We start from the raw sequence: 16617 nt of genomic DNA, 5'->3' as shown, positions 1-16617 counted from the left end.
TTCAATGACTCCCAAAGGATCTGAAAAACAAAGGACTTTATTTTTCATATCAATATTCTACTCGTGTTTTTACATGAGTGTGAGACATATAACTATCTCCAAATAATTAAAAAGCAAAATCTCAGAGAGCACAATGGATAGATACATAGTGGACATGAACAGATTGCAATATATAATAAATAAGGATGTTCAAAGGAAAGATGCCACCAGAAAATATATAATGAAGAAAAGTTAGCCACTTAGTCGGGGCAAAAATAACAGGAAGACAGCCTGTGTGTTCCTAAAGAAGAAGGCATGGATGGGTGAGTTATGATCTCCCACATGAGAAGGAAAAATTCCAAAGGATCACAGAACCATGTGAGGTTTGAAAGGAAGAAGAGGCACAGTAGACACGAGTAGGAAGGCTGCCCCCCACCATACTCTGTTCTGGTCAGATTATATCTGGAATATTATGCTCCCTTCTCAGAACTACATTTTAGGGAGGTCATTGATAAATTGGTGGTTGTAGTTGGGGAAAATTCATTAGGATACTCAAGGACCTGAAGTTCATATCATATGAGGATGGTTTGAGAGAACTGGAGATGTATATCCAAGAAGATAAGACTTGGGAGACAACGATAGAGCTCCTCAAAAATCCGAAGGTCTATTGTGGGAAATAAAAGATTAGACTTGCTCTGTCTGGCCTCTGAGCACTGAACTAAAAGTAATGGACAGAAGCTGCAAAGAAGAGATGTAGTGGGGTCAAAGAGTATTTGATAAGTGCCTATTATTTGCCTAGTGCTGTGCTAAGCATGGAAGGCTAAATATAGGAAATATTTCCTAATTATTAACCTAACCAATAGTGGAGAAGGCTGTCCTAAGAGGGAGCAGTTTCCTCATTACCAGAGGTTTTCAAATGAAGCATAAATGGGCATTCATTGGGGATGTTGAAGAATAGGCATGAGATGGACTAGATGATCTCAGAGATCCTTTCCAACTCTGAGTCAGTGATATTTCCATGATATTCATTTCAGAAGCGTTGTAGCTGGTCAAACATTATTTTGAGTGTATAAATTTTATAAATAAGGAAAGAAGTAGATAGGTGATAAATAGGAGAGAAAGGAAAATGGAGGTGGATATAGAAAGATATATCTTTGAAACTATCCCTGGTCCTGCCATCCTACCCTAAGCCATCTGCCAAGAACCCACAGCTGCTGTCCTACTCACTGTTACTCATCTACCTCATCTCTCACTCTATACCTTGAAAGTAGACAGTGAAGGGGTCTTAAAGTACAGATACTCCTTGTTTCTTAAGGATAAAGTAAAGATGGATTAATCTATGAAATTCTTATATTTAAAAACCAGATGAGTTAAGTATGGGGAGAAAAGATAGATTATGTCCACATGAAGGAAAGGATTTTCTGCCTCACTTTTTTTTTGGAAAAATGTTAGGTTTTTTCTTATTATTCCTCATGACATAAGGAAACAATGACACAGGAATAGTCTAATTCCATGAACTGAATTATAGTTAGACTAGTATCATCATGCCTTTATCTACAGATTTGTTATTTTTCATGTTTTGGGGGGGCCAACAAGATTCCCGGGATCTACCATTTCAACTTGGGAGAACCCCAAAGAACCCTGAGAACATAGATCTCCTGATCTTGCTCCAAAATTTCCCAAGGTAAGAATGAACTTCCCTTAAAACTAAAATGTTATTTATTGTTCTCCCCTACCAGCTATTTAGTTGAGAGAAGAGGCTCCATTAGAGTTCTGAAAAGAAAAAAAAAAGGCTATGTCCTGAAATATATATGTGTGTGTGTGTGTGTGTGTGTGTGCATAAAAGGCTATATGTTAAGCAAAATAATAGGAAACTTTTTCCCTACAATACAGTGCAAAAACACACACATGGACTCTCACTCATCATTGGGCAAGAGATGTCATACAGAGAATTCATGTTTGAAGCAGGTGGTTGGACGAGATAACTCCAGGGTCTCTACTAAGATTTTCAGAGTCTATAATCCTAGTTGGCAAAATCTATTGTTCTAAAAAACTTAATTAGGAGGGGATACTTTTTTTCAACTTTAAAATGTTGCCATTCTAATGCACATGTTCCCTAATTTGGCACACAGCAGTTGGCACATAATAATTGTTTAATAAATGTTAACTGACTGACTGATGGATTTGATTATTTGATATAGGAGAGAATCTGGCTGTGGAAAGAAAAAAAAGATACTTAACAGCAGCTTGGTTTATTTATTCCAATTAATAACTATTACTTAGAAACAATTATCTGAATATGTGCTACTTATATATTATCTTCATCTAGTTGCTGCTAATGTCAATAAAATTTGTAGGTCCTTTTCCAGAGAAGACTAATACATAAAGCTCAGGACACAGCATACTGGTGGCACTCATTAAATGCTGATTGTTGCCATTATTCTCTAAAATGCAAAGCATATTAATAATATTTCCTTAACTTATCTTCTAGTAAAGGTGGCTCTTCATCGAAACTGTCTGCATATGCTGGTTGTGAATAATAATCCGAATTATATGTTGGCTGAAAAACTTGTCCCGCGTAACCTGAAGATGCAATCATCTCTGGAGGAGCAAAAGCTGCAGGGTGGGGCTGTCTGGAATGAAAAATATTGTTATTAAACCATCTGTGAGATTAATACAATGATAAAACAAAGAAAGAAATCTGCTTTCTTTATTCTTTGTCAGATTCACCTAATTTACCTGGATTTCATTTGGTTCTCATAGGTATTTGACTATACAAATATTACGTTTAAAGTTACCTTCTGTTTGGAATGGGCTAGCTCTTTTTGAGTAAGAGTTTTCATAGGTTGTTTGTTTGTTTGTTTTTTTTTTAAAGGCAAGCTGATGACAACAGGCCTTACAAATAGTTGCACTGCCTCCATCAAAAAAATATTGAAATAGGACCTAAATCTGTGATTTCACAGATACAATGAAATCCTGTGTGGAAAAAAAAAAACCCTCCATCCAGTTATGCAGATTATCACTTTCTCTACAATTTATAGTCTCAGTGCATGGACTCTGAAAATTAATGACTTGCTCAACTCATACAGGCAATACAGATCAGAGGCAGAACTTGAAACCAGTCCTTCTTGGCTCCAAGACCATATTACTCTCTACTAAACTTTAGTGTCTTGAGAAAATCAAAATGTAGTTTTAAAATTATGCTGCTTCCTTCAGAACGAACCACTATGCATAGTCTACACAGCAGTCTTTTTATCCATAGCCATTCTTACAGATGGCAATGATGGTTTAGAGTCATCTTGATATATAGAAAATAAAGCAAGGCTAGAAAGAAGTCCTAGTATGTTTCTGAAGAGGTTCCCTTGGTCAACATGAAGACTGCTTTTATCCATATCTTTGTGAAGAGTGGAAATGAATAAGCAACAATATTATGAAAACATCGGGGGAGGAGGCTAAAATCATTAGAGATGGAGACGGGGAGAGGAAGGCAAAGTGTGAAGTTTAGGTATTTTGGTAACTTTTATATGAGGTGAGGAAGGCTATTTTTATATGGAAAGGGGCAGGGTTAGGAGAAAGAGTAAATTATTTTACAAATGATCAGATCTACTTAACATCTACAGCTCAGCTAAAAGATATAGGAGTTGATGTGTAATTTCAAGCATCTGAATTCAGATGCCAGAGAAGTCTCCACACAGGAGTACTAAAGAAACGGTGTCTTTTAACCGTTGCAATGTTATTCTTATTCAATGCCAGTAGAATTTATTGTACTGGGAGTGACTCAGTAAATGCTTGTTAAATAAACAAGGCTCAGGATGAAATTTCCCCCAATTCTTTATTCATTCACCTGATGGGGCAAAATTCTTTTGCTGAAAAATGAGAATATAAATTATAAATTTAAACAAAAAGCAAGAGTGGAATATTTTTCTGCAGTCCCCAAAGCACTGCATATGGTACTCTACTTTTAATAGGCACTTCACATATATTTAGCAATTGGTTAATTAGACGCATTTAGCATAGTGCTTGCAACAAAGTAAGCACTTAAAGAATATTTTTCCTTCCTTTCCTGACTATATACTTACATGAAGTACTGCGTTAGAAGCTGGGTGAGAAACTTTACCAAGAAAGCATAATTTATGGTCCGTAATCCTAATGCTAAAGAAGTTGGCAAGAAAGGGTCTACAGATTTAAGCACTTAGTATTATTGCTCACTGATATCTGGGTAACTCATTCTACTTAAGACAAATAATTTCTTAGTCTTTGATTCCTCCAGTTTCATAGGTAACCATCTACAAATGAGTGATTCTCTACAAACAGGTTGTAAACAGACATATTCTTAAGGGAGGAAGAAGGGATCTAAATTTGCACTTTCTAACATTTCTTTCTTTTTTTTTTTAAACAGTAGAACCCATACCTATGATTCCTTTCATGTGGGGAACTCCCAAGATGGAAATTTCCTCCACAAATGGCAATCAGCACTTCTCTGTAACTTGGAATCTTACTGAGTTGCCTAGGGCACTGAGGAGTCAAATGCCTTGCCCATCTTCACATAGCTAGTGTGTGCTAGCAGGAAAATTTGAACTTGGATCTTCCTGATTATATCACTCTATGCTATGGCTATGAAATGGAATAAAGTTTATATGTATTATATGATACATATCCCAAGTAGTTCAAACCATATTTCAATGAAAAAATTAATTATTCAACAATCTTGTAGTAGACAAGCAAGTAAGTACAAAATATTCTTATTTCATGTGAGAAAATTAAACCAGAGAGACATTGTCATTAGATGAAAGTCACATAGCAAATCAGAAAGTTAATTTTCCCCTGTCATTTATATAGTAAAAATATAAGTATATATAAGTATATGTATGACATATGTACACATAAAAGTATTTATGTATTTTTATGTATTTATGTATATTTATACAAGTAAAAGTAAAATAAATAGCTTTTTGGCTATGCTGCTACTTCAATAACTTCTATTTATATTTTGGTTTCCTAAGTTCATAATTATAACTTGTATTGTGAATGAGTATTAGAGAATTTTCTAATGAGTTTTTTCTTTCATTCTGACTTTGCTTTTGATTAAAAAAGAAAATTTTTTAGTAATGGTCAGAATGAAGACTTGAAAGGAAGGCAAATGATAATCTAAGGAAAGTTCCTACAATATCTTTTGAAGGATTTCAGTTCCTCTAAAATCTGGAGATCTACTGGTGAAAATCTCTAGTAGGTAAAAGATACAAGGAGATTGGAAAATTTTTCTAATGTCTAGAATGAAGTGTGACCTTGCCCTGGGGCCTCCTACAATGAATTCCTAAAAGTGAAAAGAAAAATTGATAGGCTACTCATTCATCTATTATACTAAAACAATAAACCTAGGACTATCATGTAAATTTCTTCAATATATTTTTAAACATATAAAGGATTTTTTTGGTCGGAGTATTTCTTGGTGCAAAAAAGAAATAGTAATCATTTTGGTCTCCTACATAGTTTGTCCTAGTTAAGTATATACCCAGAGTTCTGGCAAGGTTGCACAGTAAGAAGACATGTAGCCTGATTCTAAATAAAACAAATAAATAAATGGGGGAGAAGAGACAGAAAATAATTTTTAAAAAATCATCATAATAGACTAGATTGTGATAAAGAAAAGACAAGGAAGAAAGCAGTTGGGGGGCATTCCTCAAAAACAACAAATAAATATTATGGATATAAGAAACATAAAGATCTAGTATAAGACATATCAAATTGAATTATAAACCTTTTAAAAGAAACTAAGTAGGTTTTTGGTGTCAGCAAAGAAGTATCTGACATTTATAATGAGGTCTTTCACCAGAAAAAAAAAAGAACAAGACAAATTGGTAACAAAAGACATCAATATAGATAAAATAGTGGAAAAATCTGAAGGAAGAAAAAGAGATGGAATCAATGGAAATAAAATTATCTGACAGGAAAACAAGTTTTCAGAAGCAGCAGAACATACCACAAATATGATCAAAGAACAAAAATTTGCAGAATCTTAAAAACACTACACATTAAAAGTATAGAACCAGAAGAAAGAAGTCCATAGATGCTCTGGGTCATAAAATTATCTTAAAAACATAAAGAAAACTTCCGGGTCAAGAAAGTTTTCCAGCAGTAGCCTGTTAAGAGACAGAATAAAAATTCTAATACTTCACCAAACATCTCCAGAGAGAAATGTCAAATTCAGTTCAGCCACTAAGATTTGGCATCATGCTCCAAAGCTTCATTGATAGAGAGAAATTTTAAATGATCAAGAAGAAAAGTATCATTTATCAAGATTCTTGTAGAAATTTCAAAGGATTATTCACTCATCACAAGAAAACAAAGAAAACAAGAAACCTGGTTCATAGAAAGGGAAATTTGACTTAATTGCAGAATCTTCTACTTCCTTAAATTTAGAATAATATTTGAATATAAAATAATATATTTTGATTCTATCAACATTTCTAAGAATTTTTGCAAAAAAAATAAGCACAATTAGATCATATAGTTTCTACATTTTTCAGTCAAATGTGTGACTATAAAGATCTTATATCACATAAATGAACATTTATGAAATTTTACCTGTTTTCCCTTTTAATCCTTTCATCTAGAATATCATTAGTTTAGGTACATCTTAAGGATTTTATTGACATGAAAATGTGTGGATTTCCTGCCCCATCCCCATATATTCAATATCCTGTGGGAAGCCAATAAAAGAATAGATAAAAATCTGAGACTCCTCTTTTGACTCCTTTTATGATTCTTGTGATTTCTTGTTGAAAAGTATTATGGCCTTATTGAAAAGCTTTAAGTTCCTATCAAACCTGAATTTAAAGGGTTAACACTGTTAACACAGCAAGGAATGCTGCTGCCTGGTATAGCCAAGGCCAAAATCTTAGGAAGGGGCAATTCATCCCTGAGAAAAATATTCTCAACTTGGCTTCCTGATAAGATGCCAGTCAAAATTCAGCCTTGGCCTTGGTCTATTCTGAAGCCAATGTTTTGAGTTTTGATGTGACATAATTTGTAACTTCTGCGCATCTGCAGAGTTTCGGAGGGGTCTTTTGTGTGAAATGAGTCTTGAAATATATATAATAAACTCCATGCTCCTGGAGACAGAGCTGGAAGCATGAGGTAAAAGACAGCTCCCTTATTCTGTCCTTATTTCCTTATCAACTAAACTATCCTTATAAGATTATCAGAGATGATAAAGAGATCTCGACAATATCCTCTTCATTTTCAACAACTTATGAATTTATTCCCCAGTGACTTCAGATTGTGATATCTCCAGCATAAACTTCCTCTCTTTGTACTTAACATTTTATTCTTAGTATCATATCAATGATATTAGATTTTTTAAAGTGTTTCTTATAGAAATCTTTTGTTTCCTTGTTCCCTGTCTAGTTTCATACTTAAATATTCCCAAAATGATCTCATTTATGTATTTCTGATCAAAATTTATGTAAACTCATTTTCCCTCCCCTGCTTCTTGCTTTTTTGTACTTACAATCTTCTACTACCCTCCTTCATTAGATTTTACAAAAGGGTATTCATTCTAAACTAATGTTGACCTTGAAAGACATATTTCTCTTCAATTACTGGCAAAAAAAAAATTTTGCTTTTGCTAGCTGAGTTTGTTCCTAGTATCTCTTCATCTACTTATTTTATGACTAATTTATAACAGTTAAAATTCCTTCAGAAATTATGTTAATTTGTTCATTTGGGATTTTTATGCACTTTCCATTTACTGGTATCAATAACTTGCTTAAGTAGGTCAAACCATAGCTGCCTCAGTAGCATGGCATATCTTCTCATTTGTACTTTTGCAAATAATGTTGTTCTGTGTTTTAATAAGTCTGAGATTGGGCTTTACAAAAATGACTCATTCTGAAGTGACTCCTACACCAGTAATCAATTGATTTTTATAAATAAAAATATAAACAATTTCCTTTTTAAAATGTTATTTGGTGATTTTCATGTCCCAACTTACTTCTTGACAACAGCATTCTGCAATACGTAAATATCAGACTTCAGCATAGTCTACAAAGCACTGTTTTCTCTGCAGGAGTGTTTACAGAGAGGAAGAGACAGTATTTCTTGATTATGCATAAGTATAGGCCCTCAAAGGGAATATACTCTTAGATCTTAAGATCTTTTTATCTCTTAAAAATTATTGAGGACCACAAAGAGCTTCTCTTCATATGAGTTGTATCTATTAATATTTATTACATTAGAAACTAAAACTTATAAATTTTAAAATATCTAATTTATTTGACATAATAATACATCTATTAGATGTTAACACAAGGAGCATATTTTTATAAAACACAACTTTTCCAAACAAAAAAGTGAGGCCTAGAAGGAGCACTGAATAGTGGCAAGCTGGAGTCTGAGAACCTGAGTTTGCTGTTCAGTCATCTTAATAATTGTAAAAAGAGACAAATATGAAAATAATCAGAGGTAGCATGTCAATGGCTCTTTCAGGAAAAAAGAGGTAAAAAGCACTTGGAATGAGACTCCTATTTAAATCAACATATTCTTTCATGCTTTAGTGATGTCATTTTGGTCCTCTTCAAGTATAAGGGACAACCAGACCAGTGGTGACCTTGAGCAAATCACTCTGGGCTTCTATTTCATTATCTTTAAAATGAGAAAATTGGACTAGGCTCTTTAACCATTTCTGTTTCACACATCCCTTTCTGGAATCTGGTAAAGTCTATGGACTCTTTCTTAGAAGAATATTTTAAATGAACACAATATGATACAGAGGATTATAAAAGAAACCAATTATATTAATACACAATATCATTTCAAAAAAAAAAAGTTAATGGACCTCAGGATAAGAATCCCCACACGAGATCATCTCTAAAGTCTCTACCAGCTATAGAGATTAAAAATGGTCCTTGTATTTTGATGAAAATTAGATTCTTTTATAATATCAAAAGGTGAACTCTTTAGGGAGAGGGATTTCCATTGATACAAAAGTAGTATACTTACTCTCTGACTCCATATGGATTTCCATAAACATCTGCATCATCATAACTTTGTTCTTGATTGTCAATAGTATAATTAGATTGATAAAAGTCTGAGTCAAATTCTCCCATAGTTGACATTCTGAAAAATCATAACCCCCCCAAAAAAATAGATTTTACTAACAGTGAAAAGTAAAGATAAAGAAAACTTGGTCTGGGAGAAAAAAAAAAAGAATTTCAGGTGGCACGACTGGCTAGCTTACTGCTGATGAATAACTCTATGGAGAAAATTAAGCATTTTAAAAGGTACATTTAACTGTCACTTACAAGATGCGAACCTGTGAAAAAAGCAAAGTGTGTATTTAATATTCAAAGCCTCCCTTTCCTTGAACACTTACCCATCCCAGCTTCCCGGTGTTATGTTCTCTGTACTCTCTTAAAATTTGTTCCCGGAAAGTATTAATCACTCATATCTTAATGTGAAATCTATATATCTTGAAGAAGATATTTATCTTTTGAACTTTGTCTCTGATTATAGAATTTTGGCTTTGTCCCTTGTTAAAGAAATATCAGCAAATCAGCAAAAAAGTAGGTTACTTATTTTTTGATGATAGTGTCTTAAACTCTAGAAGTTATATCCTATATGTAGGTAGGTACCTACCCTAGCTCTACATTAAGCCAGACCTGCAGAGCATGGTAAACAATTCTTCTATCTACTGCATCCCCTGAAATTCCCTCAAATACTCATTTCCCCATGTTTACTTGAAAGTAGGGTACGAAAGTTACCCTGCATGCTGAAGCTCTGGGATTATGAGTGTAAATCAGCCTGAAAATGGGATAAACTTAGAATCCAAACTTAGAATCCAAAATGGAAGAGGAAAGGAATATGGTTGGTTTGTTTTTTTCCCATCCACATACTGGGGCATAATACTTCAACACTCCCAGATCAAGAGGAGAACCGAACTAATTATAATTAGCACAAACTACATTAATATCAATGTTCTTTTTTAAAATGAGTTTCTTTTTAAAACTTAATTTTTTTCTTTTAAAGGAGATATGATTATTTTTAAAATCACAGGGAGTAATTCATGTAATTAAAGTCATCCACACAGCATTGCATTTAACAAATTTTAAATTATATCCCAGAAACAGCTTCAACCTTAAAAATCAACTCCTTCATTAATCAACAACATTCAAAGTAACAATTGTCCTATATATCAACTTTGTTTGGCTTAAAGGAAAAAAAAATAAAGATTTTTCAAAATTAGGTGGAGCAGATTTATGTGTGTTAATTTTAGCAAATCAAGATTTTTCATTAGTAATGTGTATAAAAGTAGTTATGAATTATGTAAACTAAAAATTAGGACCAACATGGTGATAAATCTTTTAAGAGTTTATGATTTAGGGAATTTAAAATTTAATAACATTAGCTTTCAAAGGCACTGAAGTGCCTTCTTATAAAACATGGAAATTGATTTCATTAAAGAAGTCTAGAAGTTTTTTAGAATACGCAAACCCTTGTATACCAGAGTTACTGATATAGATGCTATTCCTGTTTATACCTACTTGCTGCATTATCAGACACATACCTTTGTATTATTTGGGGTCGAAAAATCTTCTAATAGATATAACCAACTTGAGGAAGAAAAAAATTCAGCTGGGTAAGAAGAGGATCCAGGCTATTTATAACTTTCTAAATTTGTCACTTGACCAGCCCATACCGAAAAAAGAAGAAGGAAAGAAGCCAACTTGCAACACAACTAGAATGTGACAACACTTTGCCTAGTTTACTACCAATAGTCAAAAATGTACAAGCATTCATTTGAAAAAAGTAAGTCTCAAAAGTCAATTATTTTCATGTCCATTTCCCATCAAGGTCTAAAACTGTTTTTTGGATATAAACAATGTAATTAAGTTATCCTTAATTTCTTGTCATTTGAGCCATATGTAATTATTTAGATTGGTCAGTGAGTAGACTAAGATTTTTCAGAATTTTTAATAATTTTGAGTGAAAAGCAACAAATATTGCAAAATTTCAATATGGCAAGAGTATTAACACCAAGGGCCTCCTGGAGTTTTTTTTAATTTTTTAATCATTTATTAATATTCATTTTTAACATGGTTACATGATTCAAGCTCCTACTTTCCCCTTCACCCCCTGCTCTCCCCCCACCCATAACCGATGCACATTTCCACTGGTTTTATCATGTGTCATTGATCAAGACCTATTTCCAAATTGTTGATAGTTGCATTGATGTGGTAGTTTCGGGTCTACATCCCCAATCATGTCTGCCTCAGCCCATGCGTTCAAGCAGTTGTTTTTCTTATATGTTTCCTCTCCTGTAGTCCTTCCTCTGAATGTGGGTAGCTTTCTTTACCATAAATCCCTCAGAGCTGTCTTGTGTCATTGCATTGCTGCTAGTACAGAAGTCCATTACATTCAATTTTACCACAGTATATCAGTCTCTGTGTATAATGTTCTTCTGGCTCTGCTCCTTTCACTCTGCATCAGTTCCTGGAGGTCTCTCCAGTTCACCTGGAACTCCTCCAGTTTATTATTCCTTTTAGCACAATAGTATTCCATCACCAACATATACCACAATTTCTTCAGCCATTCCCCAATTGAAGAGCATACCCTCCTTTTCCAGTTTTTTGCCACCACAAAAAGCGCAGCTATAAATATTTTCATACAAGTCTGTTTATTTATGATCTCTTTGGGGTACAAACCCAACAATGGTATGGCTGGATCAAAGGGCAGGCAGTCTTTTATAGCCCTTTGAGCATAGTTCCAAATTGCCAGCCAGAATGGTTGTATCATTTCACAACTCCACCAGCAATGCATTAATGTCCCAATTTTGCCATATCCCCTTCAACATTCATTACTCTTCCCTGCTGTCATTTTAGCCAATCTGCTGGGTGTGAGGTGATACCTCAGAGTTGTTTTGATTTGCATTTCTCTAATTATTAGAGATTTAGAACATTTTCTCATGTGCTTATTGATACATTTGATTTCTTTACCTGAAAATTGCCTATTCATGTCTCTTGCCCATTTATCAATTGGGGAATGGCTTGATTTTTTTATACAATTGATTTAACTCTTTGTATATTTGAGTAATTAGACCCCTGTCAGAGTTTTTTGTTATAAAGATTTTTTCCCAATTTGTTGTTTCCCTTCTGATTTTGACTATACTGTTTTTGTTTGTACAAAAAAAGCTTTTTAGCTTAATATAATCAAAACCATTTAATTTACATTTTGTAATTTTCTCTAACTCTTCCCGTCTCTAGGCCTGGCTCTCAATCCACTGAGCTACCCAGCTGCCCCTTTTGCTTGGTTTTAAAATCTTTCCTTTTCCAGAGATCTGACAAGTATACTATTTTGTGTTCACTTAACTTATTTATAGTTTCCTTCTTTATGTTCAAGTTATTCACCCATTCTGAATTTATCTTGGTGTAGGGTGTGAGATGTTGATCTAAACCTAATCTCTCCCATATTGTTTTCCAAATTTCCCAGCAGTTTTTGTCAAATAGTGGATTCATGTCCCAAAAGTTGGGCTCTTTGGGCTTATCATACACTGTCTTGCTGATGTCATTTACCCCAAGTCTATTCCACTGATACTCCCTTCTATCTCTTAGCCAGTACCATATTGTTTTGATGACTGCTGCTTTATAGTATAGTTTAATATCTGGTACTGCTAGGCCCCCTTCCTTCACATTTTTTTCATTATTTTCCTTGATATTCTTGATCTTTTGTTATTCCAAATGAAATTTGTTATAGTTTTTCCTAATTCAGTAAAGAAGTTTTTTGGTAATTTGATAGGGATGGCGCTAAATAGGTATATTAATTTGGGTAGGATGGTCATTTTTATTATGTTAGCTCATCCTACAGTGATTACACTGATAGTAAGGTTTAAATATTACCTCTTAATGCTCTCTTCCTCTCCTTCTTATAATAGTATTTATCTCCTCCCCTTCCCATGCCCTCTTTGTGTGTAATAGAATATCCTATTTTTCTTATTTACTCAGATTTCTCTTGGTGTCTCCTACTATTCCCCCCCCCCTTTTTCCCATCCCCCATGTCATCTTAGACCATTTAGTATCCTGTCCTCTCCCTATGAATTATTCTTCTGGTTGCTATAATAGTGAATATTATAATAATAAATAGAGGTCACTACAGAGAATTATACATAGCATTTCTCAACATGGGAATACAGATAATTAGATCTTATTTAAGCTCTTAAAGAGTCAAATTTAAAAAAATTATGAGTTTTCTTTCTTTTCCCTTTGTTTCTTATTTACCTTTTCATGTTTCTCTTGATGTTTGTGGTTGGATACCAAACTTTCCATTTAGTCCTGGTCTCTTTAGTGCAAAAACTTGGAAATCTTCAATTTTGTTGAATGCCCATACTTTCCCCTGGAAGTATATAGTCAGTTTCGATGGGTAGTTGATCTGTGACTGAAGGCCCAGCTCTCTTGCCTTTCTGAATATCGTATTCCAAGCTTTGAGGTCTTTTAGCATGGAGGCAGCCAGATCCTGTGTGATCCTGATTGGTACTCCTTGATATTTGAATTGTCTCTTTCTGGCTTCTTGTAAGATTTTTTTCTTTTACTTGATAGCACTTGAATTTGGCTATTATATCCCTAAGTGTTGACTTTTCTGGGTCCAGTGTAGAAGGTGATCTATGGATCATTTCAATGTCTATATTGCCCTCTTGTTGTAGAACTTCAGGACAATTTTGCTGAATAATTTCTTTAAGTATGGAGTCCAAGTTTCTATTAATTTCTGCTTTTTCTGGAAGACCAATAATTCTCAAATTGTCTCTTCTAGACTGGTTTTCTTGGTCTGTCACTTTTTCATTGAGATATTTCATGTTTCCTTCTATTTTATCAGTCTTTTGACTTTGTTTTATTTGTTCTTGTCTTGAGAGATCATTGGCTTCTAATTGCTCAATTCTAGCCTTAAGGGACTGGTTTTTGCCTATGAACTTTTGGTTTTCCTTTTCAATCTGGTCATTTCTGGTGTTGTTTGCTTATCAGTTCATTTAATTTCTGAGCCTCACTTTCCAATTGCAAAATTCTGCCTTTTAAACTGTTATTTTCTTGCCAGCTCTCTTCCATCTTCCTCAACATCTCATTTTTGAACTCTTCCATAGCTTGTGACCCAGTTTTCATTGTTTTGGGAAGGTTTGGATACTTGTTTGTCCTCTGTTGTCTGGATTTTCTCTGTGTAAAAGTTGTCGAGTGTTCCAGATTTTTTCTTGATAATCTTTTTCTTCTGGGGTTCTCGGCTTGCCATTGTTAGCCCCACCCCTTCTCAGCTTTGTCTTCACACTCAGGGTCTTACTTCTCTTTCTAGGCTCCCGAGGAGGGCTCAGGTCTCCTTGTCCTCGGGGTGGAGCCTCCTGGTTGTCCCCCGTCTGCCCCTCTGCCCGAGGCTCCTTCAGCAGTCTCAGGGGCTGCTTCCACAGCCGCATTCCCGTCTGCCCACCTTCAAAGTTGCGCCCTGTTGTGGGGTTCCTTCATTCATCTGGATTTGTTTTTATGTCCCCTTGAGGAGTCCTGTATGCTTCGGTTAGGAGAGATCAAGCAGCTGCTCCTTACTCTGCCGCCATCTTAAACGGAAGTCCTCCTGGAGTTTTTTTAATGTGATTTTGAAAGCATGTTTCAAAACAAAAAACATTTTTTTTTAATTTATATGGTTTATATTAACAATTTACATGGTCAATTTTTCAGCTCTACCCTAAGAGAGGGAAAATTTCACCCTGGGATAAGGACTCCTGTTTTCATGCTTTTTTCCATTCACACTAGATCTCTGTCTGGTTTGGTCATTATTCAGGAAGAACTGAGGATTTATGTGTCCATCCTTACAGCCATTGTCCATCAATCAACAAACATTTATTAGTTATCTAGTATCAACTAGTGACACATGGTAGGCACATAACATTTATAATTCTCTGGGTGTGGGAGATAGTATGGAATAGTGAATAGAAAGCTGCCCTCTAAGCAAAGAAATACTAGGTACTAGTTCCACTTCTGTAAACACTTGCTGTGTGACTTTGGGCAAAACATTTAATCCTTCAGTGCTCTAGGCGACTCTTCCAAGACTCTAAGTTTCAGAAATGATCTTCATTGGTAAAAGCTTTTTCCCTCAGACATTCTCTATACTAAAGAAATCATAGGTTTATCCCTATGTGCCAGATGCCTTCTCCAAGTTACTGGAAAGGTAATCTAGGAAAATCTCCAACTTGTATGGTGAAACCAGTCTTAGAATACAAGAAATCCTTCTAACACATATCCCCTTTCTAGGAGATTATGTCTGTGTGAAGGCAAAGTGTCTTGGACTGACAGCAATTTTTCCTTCTGCATTATCCTTCTTCTTGCTTTTTGCTCCCCACTGAAACTCACAGTGGGCATCTACCCAGGGTCCTTAGAGGGTCTTAGAAACTAGGAAATATTTCCAATCATCATCTGCCCAAGCAGCTTGGGGTGATTTTATAGACATCCAACTTTGTCCTTCCTCAGGAGCAAAGAGTCTGATTAAATGAATTTGCTGAATTGCCTTGACAGAAAATGGCATATAATAATGGAACATTAATCTAAGCCTCAGGTGCACCATAAGCTATGAAATGTTGGAGTCCAAATGATTTCCATCTCCTGAGAAGTACATTAATGGACCATTAATACATATCCTGGAGTGTTTTAAAACTATTCTTATACATGCATATTGTATTAAAATGTGAATTAAAATGTGTTTTCATGAATCTATACCCCAATTCTAAAAGTTTTTTTTAAAACTTTTAATCAAAGGATAGAGAATAAAATTAATATTTTGAATTACAATGACTATCATTTTAGGTCACCTGATTTAAACCATGATTTTAATTAGTGTAAAATAGTAAAAGTTTTAAGAGGCTCAGAACACTTTTTAATGTGAAATGTTATTCGCACTTGATTCAAAGATTCAAATTCTAAGCCCTTCTCAGAATCCCTGAAAATATCTGGGTCTGTCACCTAGGAACATGACATAATAACAGCAGTACAAGATTTTGATTCAGAGGCTCTGGATTTGAATCTTGTAATCTGTCACTTACTAGCTCCGTGGCCTTGAAATTAAATGACCTCAAATAGGTCAATTAATCTCTCTAGGTCTCAGTTTCCTTACAAAATGAAGGAGTTAGACTAGATAACCTTCCTGACTGAAGTCTATGACACTAAGACTCCTGAAAGGTTTCAGAGATATTGCAAGGGGTCTATGAAAATATATTAAATATCAATGTCCTACTGATCTTTAAATAGCTTAAAAAGAAAAAGCAATATGAGTCAATATAATAAATAAGCAAACCTTTAGATTAAAGTAATACCATTTTAGATGATGTGATTAATAAAATAATCAAATTCACTTAACAAAATAACTAATATTATATAAAACTTTAATTTTTACACAGCTCTTCCTATCTATTGTCTTGTTTGATCCTCACAATAGACATGTGAAAATGTGTTATTATTATCTCCTTTTCACAGATGGGGGAAAATAAGGTTGAGAGTACAAATGTCTTCTCTAAAATCAGGTTTTGAACACAGATCTTGAGGAATCTCGGTATAATGTTTTATCCCCTGGTCCACATAGTCATCTTATGGAAGTGCTTAGCATCAGACCTTTAATAAA

At 34.4% G+C, this 16617-nt stretch overlaps 1 protein-coding gene across 2 annotated transcripts in view; it reads right to left on the bottom strand.

Annotated features, from left to right (window-relative positions):
* The window catches only part of YIPF7 (Yip1 domain family member 7), a 41365-nt gene extending 30750 nt beyond the window's left edge, over positions 1-10615 (bottom strand). Inside the window, exons 1-3 of one of the 2 annotated variants that reach the window (XM_044680336.1) lie at positions 10544-10615; positions 8980-9096; positions 2466-2612 (exon numbers count right to left, since the gene is read on the bottom strand). In XM_044680336.1, the coding sequence (XP_044536271.1) occupies positions 2466-2612; positions 8980-9095 (263 nt within the window). In that variant the 5' untranslated portion in view covers position 9096; positions 10544-10615. Of the gene's footprint in view, positions 1-2463; positions 2613-8979; positions 9097-10543 lie in introns of both variants that reach the window. The other variant, XM_044680337.1, reaches the window with a different exon arrangement.
* Positions 10616-16617: the final 6002 nt, after the last annotated feature.

The sequence above is a fragment of the Gracilinanus agilis genome, chromosome 6 (genome assembly GCF_016433145.1).
Source record: "Gracilinanus agilis isolate LMUSP501 chromosome 6, AgileGrace, whole genome shotgun sequence".
In the NCBI taxonomy this organism is placed as follows: Eukaryota; Metazoa; Chordata; class Mammalia; order Didelphimorphia; family Didelphidae; genus Gracilinanus; species Gracilinanus agilis.
Note: the sequence above shows the minus strand (reverse complement) of the source record. Positions and strands in the feature narration are given on the sequence as shown.